The 27,474-nt window shown below is 37.9% G+C and overlaps 1 protein-coding gene across 2 annotated transcripts in view; it reads left to right on the plus strand.

Annotated features, from left to right (window-relative positions):
- Positions 1-27,474, plus strand: part of MAP3K13 (mitogen-activated protein kinase kinase kinase 13) — a 170,278-nt gene that overhangs the window by 99,281 nt on the left and 43,523 nt on the right. For both annotated transcript variants that reach the window (XM_067034160.1, XM_067034161.1), the window contains one exon: positions 22,720-23,279. In XM_067034160.1, the coding sequence (XP_066890261.1) occupies positions 22,805-23,279 (475 nt within the window). In that variant the 5' untranslated portion in view covers positions 22,720-22,804. The remainder of the gene's footprint in view (positions 1-22,719; positions 23,280-27,474) is intronic.

Here is a 27,474-nt window from a genome sequence, read left to right on the forward strand (position 1 = left end):
CTGAAACATTTGTAAGTTCATTAAAAATAGATTAAGCAACTCTCAACCTCTTGTTTGTTCTCTCTCACTTGAGGACTTTTTTTGGCCAGAGCTTCTTGAATCCTAAATTCCCCTCTAATTGCCAGTATTTAAAGTGTGAGAATTTTCTCTATAATTTTCTTATTTCAGAAATTTGGTATGGCATTGGGGCTGGGGGTGTCTGAGAGGTGCTTTTGAAAATCTGACTGCGCTGTATCCTTCCACTGTAGCCCTTGTCTGTCCTCGGAGCTGCCCTGTCCCTGAGTTCCTTGTCTAGATGGCTGTGCTGATAGACGGCTTCTCCTGGGGGAGCTTCATGGATCAGCCCTCTGCTCGTTACTGTGTAGCACGATTATAATTTATAGCCCCAGATGGTGACTCACAACCGTCAGAAGAGGTATTAACTATTAAATTGCTCCCCTTTTTCAAAAATAGTTGATGCTATTTGCAGAGGGTTCTGTAAAAAAATAGTTATAAAAATATTGAAAAAAGTACAGTTTCATCAGAATGGGAAGAACATTATAATAAAAAAATAAACCACTGCCCGGTCAGGTTTATTTTTTTTTTGGCCCACCTCCAGGTGGAAATGAGGTTTTGAGGCATAAATTCTGGCCATATTCCTGAATTTTCATAGGAAGGTATCAGCTTTTTCTCCTTCTTTGTTGATTCTTAAAGCTTATGGGTCTACCCCTTACATGAAAACCCAGAATGTTTGCGTTCCAGGTTCTTGCCAGAGAATAGAACCTGCAATTCTTGCTACTCAATGTTTTGGAAAGCTTGAGTGTGATCAGTAATGATCAGGGAAAGATTTCCTGAAGGAGATGTAGTCCATCCCTTTCTGTATTAAATCAGAATTTCAGCTATTTCCTTGGAATCTCTTACTGTAAGTATTGCTTTTCTGGAATACTTGGGAAACTTACCTTGAATGGAGAGGTGCTCTAAAAACTGTCCAAGAAATGCTGCTGTATTTGCTATGAGGGTATTGTTGAGGCTATTTTATCATTTTGTATGGATCAGTAGAAGAAAAGCCTCTTGGGCCTTAGTATTGTAAAAACTGCTCTTGGACAATTGGTATGGTTTTTTCTTACTTGAACAATTGTGTCTTTCTCCTTACTTTGATCCACAGAAAGCTCTGGTCCAAATTTGTGAACCATCTTTACAGTTGCTAGCATACAAATTATTTTTGCCTACTGTTTTTTTTCCTTGGTGTTTTTTTCTTACATTTTATTCTCATTTTCCCTTCACCTGTTTACCTATTGTATGTGTGCATTTTTGTCAATAGCCTCAAGTCCTTTTTAGAACAAAGTCCATGTGTCTGTTTTCTAATATGTATTTGTTTAAGTCAATTTAAAAAGTCAAGCTTACTATATTCAGTCTCAACTAATATTGTAATATATTAGCACTTTTAATATCACCATAATATTTTCACTTTTGAATTTTAGGATGTAGCTGTATATGTTTTTGAACTCTTATGATCTTTAACAGCTCCACAATGTGAACCATGGACAGCATTTATTAGACAGGATGTAGAGGCCAGATGACGCCTGGTAGTCTTACTGTGTAATTTAATCCTGGATGCTGTGTTGTTTGGCTTCACGAGACTCTGAGTGTGCATATATAATTATGTGCGCATGTGTAAAAAGCCCAACCCTGACAGGAAAGAGAGGGAGGAACATCATTAGCAAAGATTAGGTTTGTCTCTCCAGCTGGGCAATGTGCCTCTGAATTCCAAGGGCTTTCCCCAGTGTAAATTATTAGACTGACTCAGCTGCTGTTCAGCTCCCCTCTGGCTGAGCTGCATTTGCTAATGCTGTTAAGCTGTGGCTCAGGAGGCACAGTGTCCTGAGGTACTAAGTAGACCTTCTGCATGTAAAAAGAAAAACCTCCCTCCTTCTCATAGTCAGAGGATGGGGGTATATGATCTTCTCAAACCAAACATAAAAAGACAAAAATGGAGAAAAAGGTAAACTGTATGCCAAACTTCAGCTACATATACAGGGTTTTGGAAATTATTAGTAGACTGAAATCATTCCAATCTAGCGAAAGCAAATAGGAGTAGGAGTAATCTAATCCAAAGAGTTTAATTCGAATCAGTTGAGAGCCTCTGACTTTAGATTTGCTGCTGTTCTAAAATTGGCGAAGTTTAAACAAATTAACCCCACTCAGACAGCACTGAACCAAATTCGGGTTCAGAGACACAGGAGGGTCTTGTCTGAAGTTCTTCAATGATAATAGTACACTCATAATATGAAAACATGCACCTTTTTAATGTAGCACGAAGCACAAGGCTCAGCAGAATATACATATCAACTGGTTGAGTAGAATTCACAGCTACAGTGAACGATCTGTTTCAATTTTTTCTATTGACAGCTAAGGCTATGTGTATTGTACGAATGCAATTCAAAAAAACATGGTGCCTTCTCTGATTTTATTGCCTAAGATAGCCAACTTATTGATTATAGGTAAACCTAACGGTCAGTTTATCCACTGAATGTCAGGGAGAGTAAACGAAATGCACAGATAATATAGGAGCTGTAATTAAGTTGTTGTTTCAAATCTTTTTTTGAGTCATTAACAGTTTTTTCTTACCAACCCTATTAACAAGTAGCAAAATTGTCTGACCCAGGTGATTTTTTTCCCCTCTCCTTCCTCTGTTTTTTCTTTGGGGAAAGGGTTAATATGCTGAGGAATAGGACTAAAATATAAAGAACAAGGAAATCAGATAGCAACAGGATCATCCACTGATCAATTTTTAGGACAGTAAAGTGCCCAGCACTGTACCTAGGCACTCAACCACATCATCAGTATTAGCAGCAGCAGTGGCAGCTATACTTAAACTCTGCATCAATAGTAGCCTAAACAGTGCATCAATTAAGATTAAATACTGGATGTGGTTGAGAACTTATTACCTTACCTCCTATTAGTGAAGACTTTATGAAGAAGGGAAATCTTCAACATGATTAAGGACAGAAAGCCTGAGTTTTCAGTGAGCAGAAGAACAGCATTATAAGATCAAGTGAAGGAGTTAGCACATCTCTAAGAAGGGCTTTCTTGTAGTCACCACTGCCAGGGAAGGTGGAGAGGAAAGCACATTGGTGGGGATGGGATAAATTCTGGGGGGGTAAATTAGTGTCAAAAATTCACACTTGAATATGAGAGCTGTTATACACACATCAGGCTGTGGAAACTAACTGGATTATCATTAAAAGTTAGAGTTGGAAGTCAGGCCAGCTTCACGGGTGTGTAATGGGGGCACTTGCATAGGACCCTGCTCTTGGTTTAATGTTCTGCTGTCTCTAGATTGAAATTCTTACTAGTTCTTGAACAGGGGGTCTTGCTTTTTCGTTTTGCTCTAGCTCTGAAAATTTTGTAGTCAGTTCTATTAGCATGTATAAAATTGTCATAAGCCCTTAGACGATGATCTCAGTGCATCTCAGTACATTGATTTCCTGTGACATGCCCCTTTTTGCTCAAAGGCCAGCACTTTTATTCCTTCCTGTCTACTATCAGATTTCCAGACGTGGCTCTGAAAAATGTGTTTGTGCCAGAGTGACTTAAGGAAAACTCTGCCTCAATTTTATGCCCCCAAACAATGCTTTAAAGCTAATAAGGTATATACACATTATTTAATGTGATAGCATGATTTCAAAAACTATATATTTTCCTGATTTTAATTCCTGTGGTTTTTGCATAGGAAGTTTTCTGATCACTACACAAGTAATGAATAACGGTTTTTAAGAAGCCAAATTATTCTGATGAGAGAAAAAGACTCGATAGCCCAGCCTTCAAAATCTTTCATGATGTGACACCACTCTATAGTTATAGCTGTGCTGATCACTGCCCTCCATGTACCTTTTGCTTCAACTATTCCAAACTGCTTGCTATTCCTGGAAAATGCCATTTATTTTCTTGCCTTCCATTCTTTTTTTTATGAAATTCTCTTTGATAAGAATGTATGCCTTCTTCCAAGTAGCACTTCTACCTCCCCCATCCCTCACCTTTTTCCCACTGGTATGACTCTTACTCTTCCTTTAGGGTCCCACTTTGTTACATGAGTGTCTCTTCCTTATGAAGCTTTCCTCTGATATTCTCAGTCAGTTAGTCATCGCACCCACTGCCGTGTCATGGCACATACAGCTCTTGGAGCCTTTCTTAATTCCGCCTTGCTTTCTAGTTACTTGTTTACTTGCCTATCTGACACAATAGGTTGTATATTCCTTGAGGGCAGGACTTTCTAAACTGTCTTTATTCCATCATCCATGGCGTGGTAACACATTGTCTGGCACATGCTCAGTGCATGTTTACTGAGTGAGTGTCTTAATCTGTACCAGCTACTATAGCAAAATACTACAGACTGGGTACCTCTTAACAACAGAAATTCATTTCTCACAATTCTGAAGGCTGGAAGTCTGAGATCAGGTGCCAGCATTGTTGGATGAGGGCCCTCTTCTGGGTGGCAGACTTCTCATTTTATTCTCACATGGTGGAAGGGGCTAGGGAGCTCTCTGGAGCCTCTTTTATAAGGGCAGTAATCTCATTCATGAGGACTCCACCCTCATGACCTGAGTACCTTCCAGAGCCTCCACCTACTAATACCATAATGTTTGGGGGTTAGGATTTCAGCGTATGAATTTTGGGGCGACATAGTCAGGCCATAGCAGTGAGTGAATTAGAAAGATAACTGAAGTTCCTTTACAGTATTTTCTTGTGTGTTGTTGTCCCAAAGCACTTAGTTGGGACTTCCCTGGTGGTCCAGTGCTTAAGTACATTGGTGGTCCAATGCAGGGGGCATGGGTTCGATCCCTGGTGGGGGAAGATCCTGCATTCTGCGTGGCCTGGCCAAAAAAAAAAAGCACTGGTTGTAATTCCCTAAAGTGAAATAATCAGCTGATCTTACTAGAAATAGTTTCTACTTAAACATTTGTGGGAAGAGAGAAATAATAAAAATAGGGCTGTCATTGGGGATGAAGCCCCTTAGAATTGTATAATGTAGTGACCCTAGGTGAAAAAGTAGTGAGAGTCCAGTAGTGGAAAAGTTAACAAGACTAGAGGGCCCCAGGGTAGTCAGGAAAAATTACCTAAAACGTTTTGAAGTCAGAAAAACAGGAAGCCTAGGGTACCACTTGACTCTCAATTTAGCCATTCCTAGCCTGCAATTTAGTTCTCAACTTTTCTTTTTGTAGCGCCTTCCCTTAATTAAATTGTACTGCGGTGTCAAGAAAAGACTTGAAATAAAGCCAGTATAATGGCAGGCCTATTTAGGAGTAAGCTAAATACATTTTTTTAAGCCCAGGTAAAGCAGTGGTCATATTTAATTCAATTGAAACATGTACAAAAGAATAAAGACAATCTCTTTGAGCTGATATAGGGTGATTTTAAGGATATATTCTTTTTTCATTTACTTTTTATTGAAGTATAGTTTATTTACAACATTGTGTTAGTTTCAGGTATACAGCAAAGTGATTCAAAAAAACATATATATGGGCTTCCCTGGTGGCGCAGTGGTTGAGAGTCCGCCTGCCGATGCAGGGGACGCGGGTTCGTGCCCCTGTTCGGGAAGATCCCACATGCCCTGGAGTGGCTGGGTCCGTGAGCCACACAACAGTGAGAGGCCCGCGTACCGCAAAAAAAAAAAAAAAAAAAAAAAAAAAAACAAACAAAAAAAACATATATATGTTTCAAAATATATATATTTTTTTCAGATTCTTTTCCATTATAGATTATTATAAAATATTGAGTATAGTCCCTGTGCTATATAGTAAATCCTTATTGTTTATCTATTTCGTATATGTTGGTATGTTTCTGTTAATCCCATACTCCTAATTTTTCCTTCCTCCTCCCAAAATACATTTTTATTCTACCACTTTGACTCTTAAACTAAATCCTAGCTATTGTGAAATTTGAGTCTTTTGTCTTGATTCTGCCTAGTTGTAAATAAGGAGAGAGAGAAAAAGAGAATAAGTCAGAATCAGAACCTGAATCTACTGGGATTAAAAGATAGACTCTACTTTGAGTTTCTCTGTGACCACTGCCAATCATGTCTTTACTTTTGTCCCATGGGTAGGCTAATAGAATATATCACTAATCCCAAAACCTGAATTGTCCAAGGCATTGTAAATGGGTTAATTTCCAAGGTACTGGTATAATTGGTGGACCATCCTCACCCTATTGTCATTTCAGTGATTATGAGAAGAAGGCCATTTAGTTGACTAGGTATAAGGACTCTGTGATTCCTCATAGGTATTTATTTATTTATTTATTTTCATATTTTAAATTTTCGTGCGCAATTTATTTCAGTCTAGTGAGGTTGAATTGATGCCCCATTGCAAAATCCATTCTTCTAAAGAAACTGCTTGTTTTTATGGGCTCTGTGGAAAAATTCTTCAAGCAAAAGTCATAAACTATACAGTGGAGTGGGATCATCCCAGCGGAGATGTGGGGTATATTCCCACAAAATTTTTATCCAGTAAAATAAAGTTTAAAAATTAATATCGAAAGCATGCCTAGAAAGGGAAGAAAGTCACGAAAGGATGTTAGAAACCCTAAAGATTTAATCATTTTCTGTCACCTCACCCTAGATCTTTACCTCAACCTTCAGTCAACACTGATTCTGGCGTAGGACACTCCAGGAAGGACAAGCAACCTTGACTGTGCTAAAAACTCTTGCTCATTTTATTCTGTAGACTCATTTATTAACTTTCATTTAGAAATACCCAGAGGTACATCTATCACAAAGGATGTTAAAGGATTCTAAATATACAATTAATTCTAATATACGCATGAATGGAAATTTATAAATCTAAAGCAATGTGGTAACATTTTAACATAGCTTACCACAAATTACACAACTAACTGGACTTTGTCCAAGGCATCCTAGTAAAAGTGTCAGGAAAAGTATCGGTGTCCTTAGAACACCGATAGTTTCTAAGGAGCCTGTCAGAAGGCTATTGATGTATTCTGGTGATTCTGCCATTGCTCAGGACAGCTTGGGGACTTTGCCTTCAGAATGCCTTTTGCAGATCTCAGTATCGGAATTAAAGGCAAGAAAAGCTCAAGTAGGTCCCCTCTCCCTCAACCCTTTCCCTGTTAACCACTTTTCTGTTTTCTGTATGGTTATGTCTATTCTATAAATGTATTTCATATAAATGGACTCATAGAAAACTTTTTAGGAACATGTGATTGAAAACGTACACTTGTAATGAGTTCAAATTTTAATTTCTGAAGGGATGCAGCTAAATATGTCTAAATTCTATCTTCTGTAATATTAATGTTTGTATTGAGGTACTACATACTGACTGTTTACTCTCACAAATGGTTGATTATTCTGCATTTATTTTTCTTTCCATTAGAACTATCTTGTACATTTTTTAACACTTAGGAAAAATATTTAATATTTATTGATATTTATCCTCATCAAGGATCCTTTAGTAGTTTGCAAATTTTAGCTATATTTGGAGTAGAAATGGAAACTACACCAATGAATAATTAAATGATGGGTTTAGATCACTCTCTAGTACGAAGTCAAATTCACATTCCAAAATAGTGACAGGAGACAGGTGAAAAATGATTGATTTTTTGCCAGTGTCAAATTTCTATTCTTGGTAAAGCTCAAAATGTCCTATCATACATTTTCTAGAATATCATCTTGATTGAATCATTACTTTAAAAAATTAAAACTGCTGTGCTCCTGTGAGCAAAAACAATATTAAGGAAAAATGTAAAAGTCTAAAGCAATAGGATCTTTCACTAATATAGTTTTAATTACTTCTCTATTAAAATTGGATATTGGATCCAGAGTCTAGAGTTCCTTGTTCCCCCTGGAGTCTTTATCCTGGTTATCTGTACAGTTTTCTCTGAGAAGTGACAAGAGCTGTTGGTGATTTGGTAGAAACTTCTGGTCCTGTTCAGCCTTCCCTCCATTAGCCCTCCCCTAGTTTTCTGCCTTTCACCTACACTAGTCCTATGATTAGGAACTTTAAGGAATGGTAATTATTCAGTTTTAAAATTCTCCACAAATGACTGTTGAAACTACTTAGGTATTTGAAAATGAATCCTTTGGCTCTTCTAATGATTTTAGACAACTGACTATGGTCCCTTGGAAAATCCTTTTAAAAAATCTCTGCTTTAATTTGATCCTGATGAACCATCATTAGAATGAACTGTACTTAAATCATCTTATTCACAGGCATTACTAGAATTTGGTAGCAAACCTGTTATTTTAAGGAGCTAATGGAGTTCTATGCATTTATCAAATTCCCATGTACAAAGGGAAGCAGTAATCTTTATTCTCACAACAAACAAATCTGTTAATATGAATGAGTCATATGGAGAACTGCTGTCCAACTGAACCTTCTGTGATGATGGTGTTCTATTTTGTATTAGCCAGTATGGTTGCCATTACTCACATGTGGCTACTAAGCACTTGAAATGGACTACTGCACCTGAGGAACTGAATTTTTATTTCATTTAATTTTTAATTAATTTTAGGTTAAATATCCTCATATGCCTAGAAGCTACTATATTGGACAGTGCAAGTATGGGGGTTTAATATTAAAACAGAATGGAGTAAACCCTGTAGAAAGTGGGCATATTTTAGAATTTTCCACTTTATTTGTTGCTAGGAATTTTTACCTTTTATCCTAAATATAGAACTTAACCTCGAGGTAAGATGTGAGTCTAGTCCATATTTTTCTTAGACCTTTCTTAATTAAATAGAAACCCATTATAATATTGACAATAGGACGTTGTGACTAACATCGTGGGCTTGGACTCAACTCGGGCTCAGGCTCTGGAATTGGAGTGGAACTGGGTTCAACCCCTGTCTTTACCACTTAGTAGCTGTTGGTGAGTTATTTAAACACTCTATGCCCCAACTGCTTTGACAACTATAGGAGTAATAGTAGTACTTTTCTCAAAGGGTTGTTGTGAGGATCAGAGAAGTTAATATAGGGAAAGTGTTTTGAGTAGTGTTTGGCAATTATCTCAGCAAATTTTTGCTATTGTTATTAATGTATTATTTATCAGATTGCTCTGTGTGTGTGTGTGTGTGTGTGTGTGTGTGTGAAGTTCTCTCATCCAAAAAGTAAACTGCATCATCTTACATAGGTCCTGTACTAGGTGCTGAGGCTAGGTAGGGAGGAAAAGAAGAGGGACAAGGTACAGAGATAAATAATACTTGGATTCTACCCCTAGCAAATTTACAAACTAATTAGGATGAGTTGTTTCTCTTTAAAAATAGAAGTTATCACCCACTCACTGCTCCCTCCAATTCTAACAATCTCTGTTTCTGTCATTCCTAAACAAGACCTGAAAAAGCAATGCAAAGATGGCAGAAGGACCCTTGACAACTTCTTGCCTGCCAGGAACAAGCAGGACTTGCCCAGGAACAGTTTGTAGGATCTGCAGCTTTGTGGGAAATTCCACATATATCATTGGAAGTCTGTTACTGATGCTTTTCAGTAACTCTATTATACTAAGCTGGCAATGAATTATTTCATTTTCATGTTATATAGTATAAAACAAGTGTGTAATGTATTATATTCATAGCTGTACTTCAGTTATATTTCACTGTCCAGCTAAACAGTCCAAACACTAACAGTAAATTGAATGGGAAAAGAGAACTTTCATAATATAATTTCAAAATATAAAATCAAAAAGATTTTCCTTCTACTCTCACCTGCTTAGAGCCCTGAGCAGTAGCTCTGACAGCAATTCTTACTAAGCCGTACACTACCCATCATTTCCCTATGGCTGCCATATATTTTAATAGTGACAGCATCAGGATACTACTTCATAGCTTGAAATGCACTTTCATGTACTTTACCTCATTTAATACTCACATAAACCACATGAGGAAGCCCATTTTTTCAGAACCCATGTGTAGCAAGCTGCCTCCACTCTAAGTATTTAATCACAATGTGGATAGCATTTAGTTTTCACTGATGAAATGCTTTTCTTGGAACATAGTACATGGTAGTAAGACTCGTAGATGACCTGAATATAATAAATAGTATTTTATATATTTGGAGGAGAAAATATTCCCCATACTTCAGCCCAGGCAGAAAGAACAGATTGTCCAGTGGTACCCAACTGCTATAGAGCCCATAACTGACACCGAAGTTCAAGTTTTCCCACCAAACTGAAAGATCCAGAAGCCAGAGGGAGACCTCTTACTAGCAGGGGTTTAGCTCTGCTCATTGCATTTCCAGGTTTGGCCATTATGTCTCTGCCTTTAGCAGGAGGATCTGCAGTGGTCTGGTGCTTAGAATCAGATCCATTTTCAGTCCTTCTCAGAGCACTCTGTTCTGTACCTCTGAAGGCTGCATTAATGGACTTCCTTGCCTTCTTGTTTTCTATTGGGTTCAACCAATGGGAAGCACCTACAGGGTCTCAGAGAGCAAGAGGAGCATGAAGTTGGGGTTCAATATTAATTCCCCTGGCTCCCTCCCTATCAGGTCATTAAACTTTGGTTGCATCCCTCTACCAAAGCCACAGCTCTTGTTGGATGACTTTCTCCTATAGTTATGCTCTCCAGGTTCTGGCAATAATTTTTTCCCCTGCTCAGTTAACAGCCTTTTGACTGTTACTAGCTTTGGACAATGGAACCATCCCTGTTGCTTTTCCTGCCCCCACCTTTGTAAGTAGTCTCATAAATTCTTGTCATTGCCCCATTTGAGCGTGGCATCTCTTTCTTGCCAGGGTCTGGGCTAATACAGGGTCCTGCACCAACTTCAGTGTTAGTGCCTGCTTCTGCTGTTTGCTCATCATACAGACTTCAGAAAAATGATTATTACAGCCTAAAAAAGCTTCCTTCAGTTCAACCCCTAGTACATTTAGAATATGAATTAACCTCTAATTAGATTCTGCTTATTTTTTCTTTAGAATCATGCCAAGTCTACAAAGGAAGATACATATGACATAATAAACAAATGTTAACATTAATATTTATTAATTTATTAATGTGTTGACATCATGATGTTATTAAGAAGTAATTATTAAATATGTTTTTATTTTCAACCTCAAGTTAATTACTCGTGCTACTTGTACTCTCTCCTAGTTAGGGGTTTATTAATCTCTCAAGATCTATAATTCTTCAAATTACATCCAAAAAAACTTTTTTTTTTGCAAACTAGACAAAGCATGACAACTTATGAGAGTGGGTCAAAGTGGTCTTAGGGCCTGGGGTCAATGAATAGTGGTGTCAAATCCCGCAGGCTGGGGCCATTGCTTATTTCTGGGCTAAGCTGTTCTGCTTAACTCCTTGGAAATAAATGGTCTTTTCATTATAAAATGAAAATAGCCATCCTCTGGGACAACTTTAAGTTTCCCTTTTTCTATGGTTATATCCCTGGAATGACCAAGGACAAAACTGTTGTAAAATATATGTACTTATTTGATCTTACTCCTTTAACAATATGGATATTATTATTAATAAAGAATACACTCTTATTTTAGAATAAAATGTTTATTAATTTAAAGTACAAATAGCAAAACCTTATTAAGTGCTTACTTTTTACCAGGTTATATGTTAAGCACTCTGCAAGTATTATCTTATTTAGTCCTCATTACAACCCTATGAGGTAGGTACACTTATTATCCAAGTTTTTGACTGAAAAAACTGAGACACACAAAGATAAGGAACTTCCCCATGGACAGAATCAGTATTCAAGCCAGAAAGTTTGAATCTAGAGCACACATTTTACTACAATGTTCAATTATCACTTAAGGACTATTTTTTATGATTTTTCTAAGCTTGTGGGAAGTTGCTATTGTACAAAGTTCTCTAGGCCTAGAGCCACAACAAACTTTTTATACTTTGCCCTAGGGATGAGGTCTTCATGAAGAAAGTGAAGGCAAGCTGCCTGAAAACTATAATGTTTCCAGGAAGGTGGGTGAGACAAGAGTAGAATTAAGCAGTTCATGAAAGACAGAATATCTTCATGTGTACATAACGTGATGTAGAAACATGTCGATCTCTAGGCAAGAAAATCCCATACTCTCCTTTGGGAACACAATTCTGCAGTGGTTCTCCTGTGTTCTAATTGCTCGTCTGTTTAAAACATAAGCAGTCTTTTCCCAGAGATATTTTCTTGAATCGATAAAATTATCTCCTAATTTAATACAGCAATGTTAAAACCATGGGAATTACATAATATTTTCTCCCAAATATTAGAACTACATAGTATTAATATTCTCCCAAATATTACAGCTACATAGAGCCTTCCCTTTTTCTTTCAATTTAATTGAAACCTGGAATGTAAAAATAACTGCTGTAATTAAATCAAAGACAAAGGAAATTAAATATGAAAAAGAAGTTGCATATGTTTGGGATTTTCCTCTCGTTTTCCATCTTCCTTTTGCCCTTTTGACCCAGTATCTCTCTGTTTATTGATTCTTTGTGCTTTCATTTATAATTTCAAATGAACGTTACAAGCTAAATGTGCCTCAATTTCTATGTATATTGATCTATCTCTCTCTTATCCCACTTTTGTCATTTTTCCACTTTCTTTAAGAAAGCTCACTTGTCTTCCTTTTGCCCTTCCTTTCATGCCCCTTGATCTTACATATATATTGAGCGTATTGACATATATCTTTTCATTCTAGTTTTTCTAGTTAAAGATTTGGATAGCTAATAAATCTTAAGGATTTGCTGTGTGCTAGATAAGTGCATTATATATGCATTATCTCATATAATCATCTAATCTATTCTATGAGTTGGATTCTGTTGTTATCACCACTTATAGATAATGAAATTGAGGCTTAGAGAGAGAGTAAGATCAAGTTAATGATTAGTATTTGAATCCAGGTCTATCTTCATCCAGTGGTTCCCCTCAGTGTTGCTCTCTATATGATGAAGTGCATAGAAGGTTCTGAATTGGTTGATTGGGAAACAATATGAAAGTGTGCATTATAGCCCAAATTTAAAACATAATTTAAATTTTAAATAGTAATTTTAAAATAATTTCAATGGTCATTTCAATTGTTCTCCTGAACTATTTATCTTAAGGAGAGTCATAGATTTCCCCAAAAAAGAGGGGAAAGGCACAAAATAACAGGAAAGGAAAAGAAGAAAAGGGACTAGCTTTCATTGAGTGCTTACTGTATACTTGGTGCTGCTATCAGGGACCAGATCAAGTTCACAGTTCTATCTATGTATTCTATAATCCTCCTTTATTAAAAAAATTGGGGTATTTCTCTATCTCCTACTTTTCCATGAATATCTTGCTCACAGTTCCTAAAGATAATTCTTTACGAAAGGTTTTTGTGATCCTAAATGCAAGAGTTTCAGTGTATTAGTGTGTAATTCATCTGACCTTAGAACTTGGAAATAATCAAGATATAATTAGATATGCCTTTGTCTCTTCATCTGTCTTAAGTTTCAGTTCTCTTATCTAGATTATTCTGCCTTTTGAATATGATTCTTACTAGTAGAAAAGGTAAAAACAAAATAGGAGTCATCCGCTTTTGTTTCCTCATTGTCATCTGGTTTTTATTCATTTTTCTTTTTGTTTTGAATTTATAAATGATTCTTATGCCTATTCGCAAGCCTCAGCACACATTGACGATTAGTTTTCCTGACCATGTCCTTAACATCACATATCATTTTTCAAATATGCAAATAATAAAGATGGCTTGTTCATCTATGTGTTTAAAGCAACAAAGATTTGGATTGAAAACTTCTGATTAAACAAATGATGCATGCTAAGACTAGAAATTTAGAAAAATATAGAAAATTTTAAAAAACAGTGATAACCACTGTTGACCTTTTAAACCTATTTTCCTGTTTTCTTGAAAGGCTTATATAATTATTTTTATACTCATTCATATTAAGTATTTAAGGGCATATATGTCTGTATCTTATTTTTTAAGACATTTTAAGTGGATTTATTTAGTTGCTAATTTTCTTCCTCATACAGCAAGTCAGATTTAAGTCAGAAAATGTTGATTCTATTCTGGAATATTAACACTTAGTATATATTATTTATCATAGATTTATGGAGGTTATAGAGAAACCATTCCTTTGGTCAAGAAATTTGTTTGGCCTTTGACTGAAGGTATATTTGAAGCCTCACAAGTTGCTATTTTTTGATAAGATCATAGTCTGTAACTCTGAAAATGAAGCATCTTTATTCATTTTATTTATTTATTTATTTATTTATTTTAACATATTTATTGGAGTATAATTGCTTTACAATGGTGTGTTAGTTTCTGCTTTATAACAAAGTGGATCAGTTATACATATACATATGTTCCCATATCTCTTCCCTCTTGCGTCTCCCTCTCTCCCACCCTCCCTACCCCACCCCTCTAGGTGGTCACAAACCACCTAGCTGATCTCCCTGTGCTATGTGGCTACTTCCCACTAGGTATCTATTTTATGTTTGGTAGTGTATATATGTCCATGCCACTCTCTCACTTTGTCACAGCTTACCCTTCCCCCTCCCCATATCCTCAAGTCCATGATCTAGTAGGTCTGTGTTTTTATTCCCGTCTTACCCCTAGGTTCTTCATGAGTTTTTTTTTTTTCTTAGATTCCATATATATGTGTTAGTATACGGTATTTGTTTTTCTCTTTCTGACTTACTTCACTCTGTATGACAGACTCTAGGTCCATCCACCTCACTACAAATAACTAAATTTCGTTTCTTTTTATGGCTGAGTAAATATTCCATTGTATATATGTGCCACATCTTCTTTATCCATTCATCTGTTGATGGACACTTAGGTTGCTTCCATGTCCTCGCTATTGTAAATAGAGCTGCAATGAACATTTTGGTACATGACTCTTTTTGAATTATGGTTTTCTCAGGGTATATGCCCAGTAGTGGGATTGCTGGGTCATATGGTAGTTCTATTTGTAGTTTTTTAAGGAACCTCCATACTGTTCTCCATAGTGGCTGTATCAATTTACATTCCCACCAACAGTGCAAGAGTGTTCCCTTTTCTCCACACCCTCTCCAACATTTATTGTTTCTAGATTTTTTGATGATGGCCATTCTAACCAGTGTGAGATGATATCTCATTGTAGTTTTGATTTGCATTTCTCTAATGATTAATGATGTTGAGCAGTCTTTCATGTGTTTGTTGGCAATCTGTATATCTTCTTTGGAGAAATGTCTATTTAGTTCTTCTGCCCATTTTTGGATTGGGTTGTTTGTTTTTTTGTTATTGAGCTGCATGAGCTGCTTGTAAATTTTGGAGATTAATCCTTTGTCAGTTGCTTTAAAACCTACATTATAAAGTTATCTTATCTTTAGTCATATTTGTATTTATAGGTAGTAATATTCATTAAGTAATCTGTCAACATGGAGCTTGCCTGTTTGTAATTTTTATTTTTTGCTGGCTCCAGCATACTTTAATATTATGAAACATTCATAATCTTAACCAAAAATATAGATATATGGTAGACACTGAATCAGTATTTCTGAATGCATGATTATTGGATGAAATGTTATAAAGAAGATGGGACAAGGAAGGTCAGTGGATTTGGTTGATGGAGGTTATTATTGTCCTTTCAAATAGGGATTTCAGTAGAGGGTTCACAGTTAGAAGAGCAAGTTAGGGGTAAAGGTGCAATTGTAGGCCACTATTCTGATCTGATTAATTTTGCAATTCCATTAGAAAAAGCAATCTAATTTTTTTTAAAGGTCAAATCAAGATCTCCGTGATAGACCTCTATCCTAGAAAGATCATTTTTTATGTGATTACTATGAACAAGTAACTTAATCCCAGTTTTAAAATGAGAATGATGCCCTAACAGCAGAAATCTCACTTGTGCTCTAAATACTGCTATGTGAATTTTAGAGAAATAACCAGAAAGTTAGGATAGCAGCATTGTGTTCATTTTAAGGCAAGAAAATGCCAACTAATGATAAGACATCTTGGGAAGAGGTGAGCATCAATCAAGAAATCTCAGCGATAAGGCTTACTTTCAAGTTTTATTCAATTTTAGTCATACTGAAAACTTTGTGAGGCAAAATTTTTCAAAATCTTTGATTTATTCATATTTATGATGTAAAACTCAAAATCTGATCTATTATAAAATTATCCTCTGTTAGCAACATGGGGAAATTGTATTATATAATAAAAACGCAAGAACTCAAGGGCCATTTGGCCACATGACCTCTTCCACTCGTCTTTTTCTCTGTGCCGAACCCATCTTGGCATGAAGCCAAGGTAATTTCCAGAAATTGGCAGTGCGCTGGCAAATGCACATCTGCTGCTGTCTCCAACCCTTGACTACTAATTTTTCACAAACCACTTTCTCCTTTTGAGGGCAAGGGAAGTGTGCCCAAAGGGCAGGCACTACCTTGTGCTCCTGGCAGATTCAGGAGCCCTTGTAAGGGAAGCAGCAGCATCACCTCTTGCCCATAGAGCTTCCTACTGATAAGGGTGACACGCCGACCTTGCCCTTTTATCCCTCTGCTCTTCCTTATCTTTTTCCATTTGACTCTCAGTGTTTAAAATTCTTGCCTCATTTCCTTTCTATCCCCTTCTAATGAAATCTAGCTTTGACTTCTCATGAGTTAAAATATCCAAACAGTCAGTTCCCAAAAGGGTACCTGAGCCAAATCTGGACAGAGAGGGAGGAACTGAGAGGACAAAGACAGAGGCAGAGATGGTGGGGCTGCTTGTGTTCCCTTAGGTTCCACTTACCAGCTCCTTCACTGTGCAGTGGCAGTGTGTGGGTGTACGTACAAACACAGGTAAAATTTAGATACTTTTTATCATCCTACAGTCTTACATGTAGAATCAGCTCTGATCATATTTAAATATAGCCATGGTGATGATTTCTTTCCCTTTGTTCTTGTGCTTCTCCATCTCTCTGCATATGTTGGTTGCGATTGGTCTTGATATTCTTGGTGAACAGAGGAAAGCCTCTCTGACTACATATCTTTATACACACCTTGAGGTTTCCACCACCTCTGCCCACTCTCAGAGCCACTGAACCACCAATAGCTGGGTGCCCCTCACTCCTCTGTTAACAGGTGCAGGGCCACCCCTCTAAATGGGTGCTTGTGCTTCTTTGGGTGTAGCTTTAGTGCACCTAGAATAACACAGTGAATTATCATCCTTTTTGTCATCAGTGGTCATGTTATCATGGCTATTTGTTTCTGTTTGTCTGAATAAACAGCCAGACTAGGGGAAGATCATAGGTTGAAGAAAGAGAACTCATTCTATCTCTGACACTAATTAGTTGTATTGAGCGAGTCAGCAATCTCTCTGGGATTTGATTCTCATATGTAAAACAGGTGTGTTGGACTATATTCTTTGAAGGTCCTGTTATTCCTTGATGTCTTAAATATCAAACTGAATGTGATGACCATGCTGAAGTTGTCTTCTTTAGACTCATTCCCAGTGCCTGTGTGAACAGGTCCACTTCATGTATACAATTAGCCTCTTAGAAATGTGAAGAGATGGGAGTTCCCTGGTGGTCTAGGGGTTAGGATTCTGTGCTTTCACTTTCATGGCCCGGGTTCAACCCCTGGCTGGGGAACTGAGATCTGAGGCGTGGACAAAAAAAAAAAAAAAGAAAGAAAGAAATGGGAAGAGATTACAAAACAAACACATGTTTTTCTAACTTTTTGTATATGAGCTCATTTCAATATGAGGTCAGCAGGGAGAAGGAACTCAGAATAAAAATGGACAAAATGGAAATTTACCAGGAATTAATATAAAATCCTGTAGTTGGGTTCAAAGAACAAATTGCACAAATAGGTGTTTGGCTGACATTCACATATACATTTGGGTATTTGCATTATCAAGTCTGATGTGAGCCAACAGCATAATATATGTCCTGCGCTGTAAAGGATCCCAACGGCAAAGACAGACTGGAAGCAACTTTACTAAGGCAGTGGCCAAGTCTGAAAATATGAAGTCAGCAGTCTTGAAAGAGATCAGGCAGAGCAAGGTCAGAGAGGCCAAAGGCAAGAGACAGCTCAAGGTTGTGGCAGGAGGTCAGCAAGAAAGCAAAATGGGGGGATCAGTAATGTCAGAGCTTAGAGATGAGTAAAAAGGAAGGAAATAGAGAGGATTGGGTGGGGAATGGAGGTCAATTCAGCAAACAGCTGTTGCTGTAGGGAAGGGTTCCAGCTTTTCTTTTTCTTTCTTTCTTTCTTTTCCCCAACATTATAGTCCCAGGCAGCTTCCCCAGCCCGTAAATTTCTCCATGTCCTAGAATTTAAGTCCCTCTTAACCCAACTTCAAACAGATAACATTTTCTGATTTGTTTAAAGGGAAGAATTATCTGCATTATTTCATGAGTTTTCAGAGCCAGTATGTGAAGGAGCTACCTTTATTGCACACTACTCTCCAACCTTAGCTGGCTCTTTCATTATTTCCGGGTGTCACACATGCCCTGGTGTTTTTTCCCTGCCTCTGCTAATGCTGTTGTTCTTTCCTGACTTCCTTTCCTCTGTCAGTTTCAAACACATCTTCCTCGCAAAGGTTCACCTAAACTCCAGTCAGCCCAATCTACCTTCTCCTGCCCCATTCTTGTTCCCCTTCTCCCACAGCCTGTAGAACAGAATATGGCTCCTATGTCATGGGGGTGGGAGTGGGCAGGAGGTAATTCCCTCGGTGTAATTATTAACTCTTTAAGTAGTGTATAAACTTTGAAAAGAAGAAACCATATCTTACAGAGACCACATGGTATAGGAGAGAGTTTGGAATTAGGGAAAAAAAATGGTATTCAGTCCTGGCTCTGTGACCTTTAGCATATACTTCTCTCTGGGCCTCCGTGTCCTTCTGGGAAAAACAGGGATAGCCATTCCATGCTCTGGCTTTCTTAAACAGGCAATCAGGTGTTAAGGTCAAGGTCACAGGAAAAGTACTCTAAGAAAGTGGGCTTCCCTGTTGGCGCAGTGGTTTAGAGTCCGCCTGCCGATGCAGGGGACGTAGGTTCGTGCCCCGGTCTGGGAAGATCCCACATGCTGCGGAGCGGCTGGGCCCGTGAGCCATGGCCGCTGAGTCTGTGCATCCGGAGCCTGTGCTCTGCAACAGGAGAGGCCACAACAGTGAGAGGCCCGCGTACCGCAAAAAAAAAAAAAAAAAAAAAGAAAGTGAAAGGTTATCATAAGAGGTGACTTGTCGTAAAAAAAAAAAAAAAGGCAAGGGAATTTGAGAATCTGAATTCTGAGTTAGATTTTAATTCCTGCTCTACCGCTTACTCTCAATATGTGGCCTTAGAAGTTTCTTACTTCTCTCAAATGAAAATGACACTATCACAAAGATTATGGTGTTGGTGCTGGTTTATATGCCAATTTCTAAGAGCCAGCTGTCAAATATTTAGTAACTTTGCAAGCAGGTTGTTAAGCTGTTGTTATTAGCTTGAAATCTGCCTTTGTGGGAGTATTTATACCAGGGAAATTGGTGAACACTACAAATCTAATTGTTGGTTTTTTTATTCTGGAGAGTAAACACATCGCTGATTATGTAAATGGGGCTCTGTAAATTGTAAAGCCCTTTGTCTTCCTTACCATTAAAAGTAGTAATGGTAATAGTAATGTCCTGTACCCATAGAACCTAGCCTAGTGCGTGGTTCTAGCATTTATTTAATAAAAACATTTTTAATTTAACTTGGTACTGCTCCTAGCATGCATTTAATAAAAACGTTTTTAATTTGAGTTCACCTTTGTATAATTTTGATACTTCTATCCCTGAGCTAAAGAAGCTCCCATGTTTACCTCTCTTTAAATTCCTCTCTATAAAGTGTCTTTTTATTTTTGTTGTTTTTCCTTTTTGGCCACACGGCACGGCATATAGGATCTTAGTTCCCCAACTAGGGGTGGAACCCGTTCCCCCTGCAGTGGAAGCGCAGAGTCTTAACCACTGGACCGCCAGGGAAATCCCTAAAGTGTCTTTTTAAAAATCAGATAACATAGGGCTTCCCTGGTGGCGCAGTGGTTGAGAGTCCGCCTGCCGATGCAGGGGACGCGGGTTCGTGCCCCGGTCCGGGAGGATCCCACGTGCCGCGGAGCGGCTGGGCCCGTGAGCCACGGCTGCTGAGCCTGCGCGTCCGGAGCCTGTGCTCCGCAAAGGGAGAGGCCACAACAGTGAGAGGCCCGCCTACCACAAAAAAAAAAAAAAAAAAAAAAAAAAAAAATCAGATAACATAAATAAAAATCTGGTTCAGTGCATGAAACACACAGTAGGCGTTAAACCGTCTACATTTATAAGCTAATTATCTTCTTTCTAAAACTTATCTCTTCTGATATTTCATATCTCAGTTAATGACATTGTCCATCTATCCATTATCCCAAGTAAGTTATCTGAAAGTATTCCTCTCCTGTCCTTTTCCTCACTCACCCCCATGTTTTATCAATCACTGGATCTTACCAGTTTTACCTCTTAAACCTGTCCCCTCCTCTTCATTGCCACTGCTACTGCCTTGGTTTGGGTCCTCATCATTTCTTACTTGATCTCTTCCTCCTAACTGATATCTTGACCTTCAGTCATTCTCCTTCAATCCAACCTCTACTGCTACGGGTATGATTTTAAATTACAAATCTGACCAAATCACTCCCTTGCTTAAAATTCCTTAATGACTCTCTGTTGTCTTGAGGATAAAATCTAAAAGCTTTAGTTTGCCGTACAGGTCCACCATATTCTGACCTTGGCCCACCTTTTACAAGAGTTATCTCCTGCTGCTCCGCATTACTACCTGGAATGCCTAGTCTCACTTCCCTAGCAACCCCTGGTCTCAGTAATGAAGATGAGAAATTAATAACATAAGAATGGTCTATTTTTATTTGTAACCCCCAATATAGGATACTATGGCTCCCCATCACCTTCAGAATAAAATCCAAATCTCTTAGCCTAGCATACTTACAATCTAGCCTCTGACTCTCTCCAATTCTTATCTTTCTCTGTATATATACATATAACCTACATTCCAGCCACTAAGATATCTCATCTGTTCCATATTTTTATCCCTCCATTCCCTCATTCACACTTTCTCCAAACCTGTAGTACCCTCTTCCTCTTCTTTCACTCTCTCCTCTCCTGACTGCCCGGTGAATTTCTACACTTCCTTCAAACAGATCAATAGTTACCACCTTTGGACAGCTATCCCTGAAACTATTCCTCCCTCTTCTGTGCTCCCAGAGCACTTGGTTAAGCAGTGTACAGTCAATCTTTGTTGGTCTGTCTTTTGCCCCCTCTTTGAGATCATCTTTATCCCCTGGCCTCTAGCATATCCTTGATGCTTAATACAGAGTGAAAGAAGGAAGGATTTTTTTTTTTTTTTTTTTTTTTTTTTTTTTTTTTTTTTGCGGTACGTGGGCCTCTCACTGTTGTGGCCTCTCCCATTGCGGAGCGCAGGCTCCGGACGCGCAGGCCCAGCGGCCATGGCTCACAGGCCCAGCCGCTTCGCAGCATGTGGGATCCTCCTGGACCGGGGCACGAACCTGTGTCCCCTGCATCAGCTGGCGAACTCTCAACCACTGCGCCACCAGGGAAGCTCCAGGAAGGACTATTATATAGAGATTTGCAAAGAAAGTAAATTTCTGATAAGAGACATACATTGAATAAGTTTAAGATTGATTTTGCATGATCTGGTGAATCTAGAACAATTCCATGTCTTTATTTTCAGGGGGTAGGTGGCTCTGAGAAATTGGTGCTGATGGACAGATCAGAAGCAAAGAATACGTTTAAAGAGCTGTGGCTTGGTCACATTGCTCCAGATTTGGTGCAGTACAGTAAAACAAAATTTACATCTTAGGAATTTATCTGTCACATACACAAGACATTTATCTACATGCCTTAATGAATGCCTTAGAAAGTAAAGCAAGGTGCCAGTGGACAAAACACTAAAGCAAACAGAAGATATCAGCAGTGACTTACAATAACACAGAATGAAGTTTCTAACAAAAATATATTTATACCTTTGGGAAGGGAAACAATTTTTTTCTGATTATAAATATAATATATATGTCTTAGTCTGTTCAGGCTGCTATAACAAAAATACCACAGACTAGATGGCTCAGACAACAAACATTTTTACTTGAGGCTGAGCTGAGATATCCAAGATCAAAGCACTCACAGATTTGATAATCTGGTGAGGGCCTGCTACCTGGTTCCTAGACAGCCATCTTCTCACTGTGTCCTCACATGGCAGAAGAGGAAAGGGAGTTCTCCAGGGTCTTTTTTATAAGGCACTAATCCCATTCTTGAAGACTCCACCATCATGACCTAATCACATCCCAAAGGCCCCCACCTCCAAACAGCATCACAAATGAGTTTCAACATGTAAATTTGGGGGGGACACAACCATTCAGTCTATAGAAACATATTAATGCAAAATGCTTAGAATATCTTGAAAAACACAACAACATAAATCCCTCCTGAATCTAACCACCTAGAATTAACTGTTGTTAATTCTTTGGATGTATCCTTTCAGTCTTTTTTTCTTGTATATGTGTTTGTGTATCCTTTTAAATAATAAAAATTTTAAATGGCTTACATTGTATATATTTTTCTAACCTATTTTTTATATTAATATGTCATGAACATTTTCTCATGTTAGTAAATACTCTTCTACAACATGATTTTTAACTGCTGCACAGTATTCCTTCATGTGGATGAACACCACTGTTTAATCAATCCCCCTTGTTTCAATGTTTTTATTATTATAAACAGAAGTGTAGTGGTGTGGATGACTAACGAAAGGGTGATCTCACGACCTCCTCCTGTTTTCCCCAGGTTCTGAAGCCCCCTCTTACATCAGAACTCTTTTCTAATGATCCTCTGAGTGTCATCTCAGGACCCTGGGCACACTCATGGCACGATGGCCAACCCTCAAGAGCACCTGAGCTGCTCCTCTTCCCCATGCTTGCCTTTGAGTGAAAACAAAACCTTCAATGGACTACAAGATGACATCGCACCTATGCGAAGCCACCCTTCACTCAAGCTTCTTAAGGACCAGCAGGAAAGGGGGGTGGTGCAATCAGAGCTAACTGAGGGCATGAACAGCCCCATCACCACAACAGTGTTGACAAGCGTAAGCGAGGATTCCAGGGACCAGTTTGAGAATAGCGTTCTTCAGCTAAGGGAACAAGATGAATCAGAGATGGCCGTGTCTCACGGGAACAGCAACACTGTGGATGGAGAGGGCACGAGTGGAACTGAAGACATCAAGATTCAGTTCAGCAGGTCGGGCAGCAGCAGTGGTGGGTTTCTTGAAGGACTATTTGGATGCTTAAGGCCTGTATGGAATATCATTGGGAAGGCATATTCCACTGATTACAAATTGCAGCAGCAAGGTAAGCTAGAGTATGGACCTGGAAGATATTTCCTGTGTAAACACACTACCACCATTAACTGGATAACCTTTGATAAATTAAAGACCTAGTGCCAGAAGAATACCCCATATCAATTTCCTATAGACCTTCTGAATGGAACAGATTGACATATGGTTGGTCTTTTTTGGTCGAAGCCCACCTTTTGTGGTTGTACAGTCCAGTGGTGTCCAGAGTAGAGTACATATAAGACAATCCATGACGTTGTGAGGAAGAAGATGTTAGAGCTTCTGTTCCTTTTATCTCGTCATTTTAAATTTCTATTTTCATGCATGTTTTCATATATATTTGGTATTTTAATAAAGTTTTACAGATATATAATTTATAAATAAATCACATAGTGAGTGCATATTCAAAAATTGTTATTGACAGTTTTTACAGTCAAAAAGTCTGATAGTCACTGGACTAATTCAAAACCAGACAGAAGCCACATGGTACTGCCCCTGAAGATTGCAGGCCTGTCTTAGGTAGTAGTAAAAAGGAATTTTTTTAATCTTACAGTCAGGCACAGAAAGCTCACATTTTGAGGAAAGAACAAAATATCTAACCATTCTTGAGAAACATTATTATTTCGAGATCCCACAGCTTTTTAAAAAAGTAAAATTTTAACTCCCATCATTGTGTAGTATGTATATTCATATACTTCAATTCAAGCCTTATGCTTTTGAAGTAAAGAGAACACATGGCACTAGCGTTCTTTATAACTTCATTTATATTGTTGAAACAATTTTTTCCTGAGAACAAAAGTAATATATATAGAAATTTTGGAACATACAAGTAAGTTCCCCCCCCCAAATTAAAATAATCTATGATCCCCAATCTCCTGACAATAACCACCATTAGCGTTTTGGGTATATATTATGTTAGTCTATACATGTGTGTATGTGTGCTTTAAAAAAGTCATGCTGTTCTGTAACACTTCTTTACTTCATATTGTGAACATTTCCTGTATCATGAAATATACTTTTTCAGCATCATTTTTAATGGCTGCATAATATTAAATTGTGTTAACATACACAGTTTAAGTAATTGTAATTAAGTAACCCTCTGCTTTTTTCCTTGTGATGAGAACTCTTAGGGTTTACTGTCTTAAGAATTTTCATGCATTAACATAGTGTTCATTATATTTATCAAGTTGTACACCACATCCCTAGTACTTACTTATCTTATAACTGGAAGTTGGTACCTTCTGACTGCCTTCATCCAATTCCCCCTCCCCCACTCACCACCTCTGGTGACCACAAATCTGATCTCTTTTTACGTGAGTTTGTTTTTGAAGTATAATTGACCTACAACACTATATTAGTTCCTGGTACACAACATAGTGATTTGACATTTCTGTACATTTCAAAATGATCACCATGATTAGTTACTGTCTGTCACCCTACAAAGATGTTACATAATTATTGACTGTATTCCCCACACTATTCATCTCATACCCTTGACTCATTTATTTTGTACTAAAAGTTTGTACCTCTTAATCTCCCTCACCTGTTTCTCCCCTCCCCCCTCCCTCCTTCCCTCTGACAACCACCTGTTTGTTCTCTGTATCTATGACTCTGTTTCTGTTTTATTCTGTTTGTTCATTTGTTTTGTTTTTTAGATTACACATTTAAGTGAAATCATATAGTACTTGTATTTCTCCATCTGACTTATTTCACTTAGCTTAGTGTCCTCTAGGTCTGTCCATGCTGTCACAAATGGCAAGATTTCATTCTTTTTTATGGCTGAGTAATATTCCATTGCATGCATGTGCGTGTGTGTGTGTGTACACCACACCTTTTTTGTCCATTCATCTACCAATGGGTACTTAGATTGCTTCCATATCTTGGCTATTGTAAATAATGCTGCAGTTAATGTAAGGGTGCAGATATCTTTTCTAAAGAGTGTTTTTTTATTGGTTTTTAAAAATTTTTTATTTTTTGTACAATTTTTAAAGATTGCTTTCCATTTACAGTTATTACAGAATATTGGTCATATTCCTCATGTTGTACATTACATCCTTGAGCCTATCTTAAACCGAGTAGTTTGTACCTCCCACTCTCCCACCCCTCCCTCCCTCCCCACTGGTAACCACTGGTTTGTTCTCTATATCTGTGAGTCTGCTTTTTTGTTATATTCACTAGTTTGTTGTATTTTTTAGATTCCACATATAAGTGATATTCTACAGTATTTGTCTTTCTCTAACTTATTTCACTAGCATAATGCCCTCCATATCCATCCATTTGCCACAAATGGCAAAATTTCATTCTTTTTTATGGCTGAGTAGTATTCCAGTGTGTGTGTGTGTGTGTGTGTGTGTGTGTGTGTGTGTGTGTGTGTGTCTATCCAATCTTGTCCACTCATCTGTTGATGGACACTTAGGTTGTTTCCATATCTTGGCAATTGTAAATAATGCTGCTATGAATGTTGGGGTGCATGTATCTTTTCAAATTAGTGTTTTTGGTTTTTTCTGATACATACACAGGAGTGGAATTGCTGAGTCATATGGTAGTTCTATTTTTAGTTTTTTGAGACACCTCCATACTGTTTTCCACAGTGGCTGCACCAGTTTACATTACCACTAACAGTGAACAATTGTTCCCTTTTTTCCACATCCTCCCCAACATTTGTTGTGTTCTTTTTGATGATAGCCATTCTTTCTGACAGGTGTGAGGTGATATCTCATTGTGGTTTTTATTTTCATTTCCCTGATGATTACTGATGTTGAGCATCTTTTCATATGCCTGTTGGCCATTTTCTTTTCCTCTTTGGAAAAATGTCTGTTTAGTTCTTCTCCCCATTTTTTAATCAGGTTGTTTGTTTTTTTGATGTTGTGTTGTATGAACTATTTATATATGTTGGATATTAATCCCTTATCAGTCATATCATTTGCAAATATTTTCTCCCATTCAGTGGGTTATCTTTTTGTCTTGTCAGTGGTTTCCTTTGCTGTGTGAAAGCTTTTAAGTTTAATTAGGTCCCACTTGTTTATTTTTGTTTTCATTTCCTTTCCTTTAGGAGACAGATCCAAAAAAAATATTGCTGCAGTTTATGTCAAAGAGTATTTTGCATGTTTTCCTCTAGGAGTTTCATAGTATCTGGTCTTACATTTAGGTCTCTAAAGAGTGTTTTTGTTTTCTTTAAATAAATACCCAGGAGTGGAGTTGCTGAGTCATATGGTAGTTCTATATATAGGTCTATTTTTAGTTTTTTGAGGTATCTCCATACTGTTTTCCATAGTGGCTGCACCAGTTTGCATTCCCATCAACAGTACCCACAGGTTCCCATTTCCCTACATCCTGGCCAACACTTGTTTTTTTTTTTTTTTTTTTTTTTTTTTTTGCGGTATGCGGGCCTCTCACTGTTGTGGCCTCTCCCGTTGCGGCGCACAGGCTCCGGACGCTCAGGCCTAGCAGCAATGGCTCACGGGCTTAGTTGCTCCGCGGCATGTGGGATCTTCCCGGACCAGGGCACGAACCCGTGTCTCCTGCATCGGCAGACGGATTCTCAACCACTGCGCCACCAGGGAAGCCCATTTGTTGTTTTTTTGATAATAGCCATTCTAGCAGGTGTGAAGTGATATCTCACTGTGGTTTTCATTTACATTTTCCTAATAATTAGTGATATTGAGCATCTTTTCATGTGCCTGATAGCTATTTGTATGTCTTCTTTGGATAAATATCTATTCAGATCCTCTACCCATTTTTTAATCAGGTTGTTTGTTTGATGTTGAGCTATATGAGTTATTTGTATATTTGGGGTATTAACCCCTTATCACATATAGCATTTATAAATATCATTTCCCATTCAGCAAGCTGCCTTTTCATTTCATTGATAGTTTCCTTCACTGTGCAAAAGCTTTTTAGTTTGATGTAGTCCCATTTGTTTATTTTTGCTTTTGTTGCCCTTGCCTGAGGAGACATATGCAAAAAATATTGCTAAGACTGATGTCAAAGACCATACTGCCTATTTTTTCTTCCAGAAGTTTTATGGTTTCAGGTCTTACATTTAAGTCTTTAATCCATTTTGAATTTATTTTTGTATATGGTGTAGTCCAGTTTGATTCTTTTGCATGTAGCTGTCCAGTTTTCCCAACACCATTTATTGAAGAGGCTGTCTTTTCCCCATTGTATATTCTTGCCTCCTTTGTCATAGATTAATTGCCCATGTAATTATG

Source organism: Kogia breviceps, chromosome 5, assembly GCF_026419965.1.
Source record: "Kogia breviceps isolate mKogBre1 chromosome 5, mKogBre1 haplotype 1, whole genome shotgun sequence".
Lineage (NCBI taxonomy): Eukaryota > Metazoa > Chordata > Mammalia > Artiodactyla > Physeteridae > Kogia > Kogia breviceps.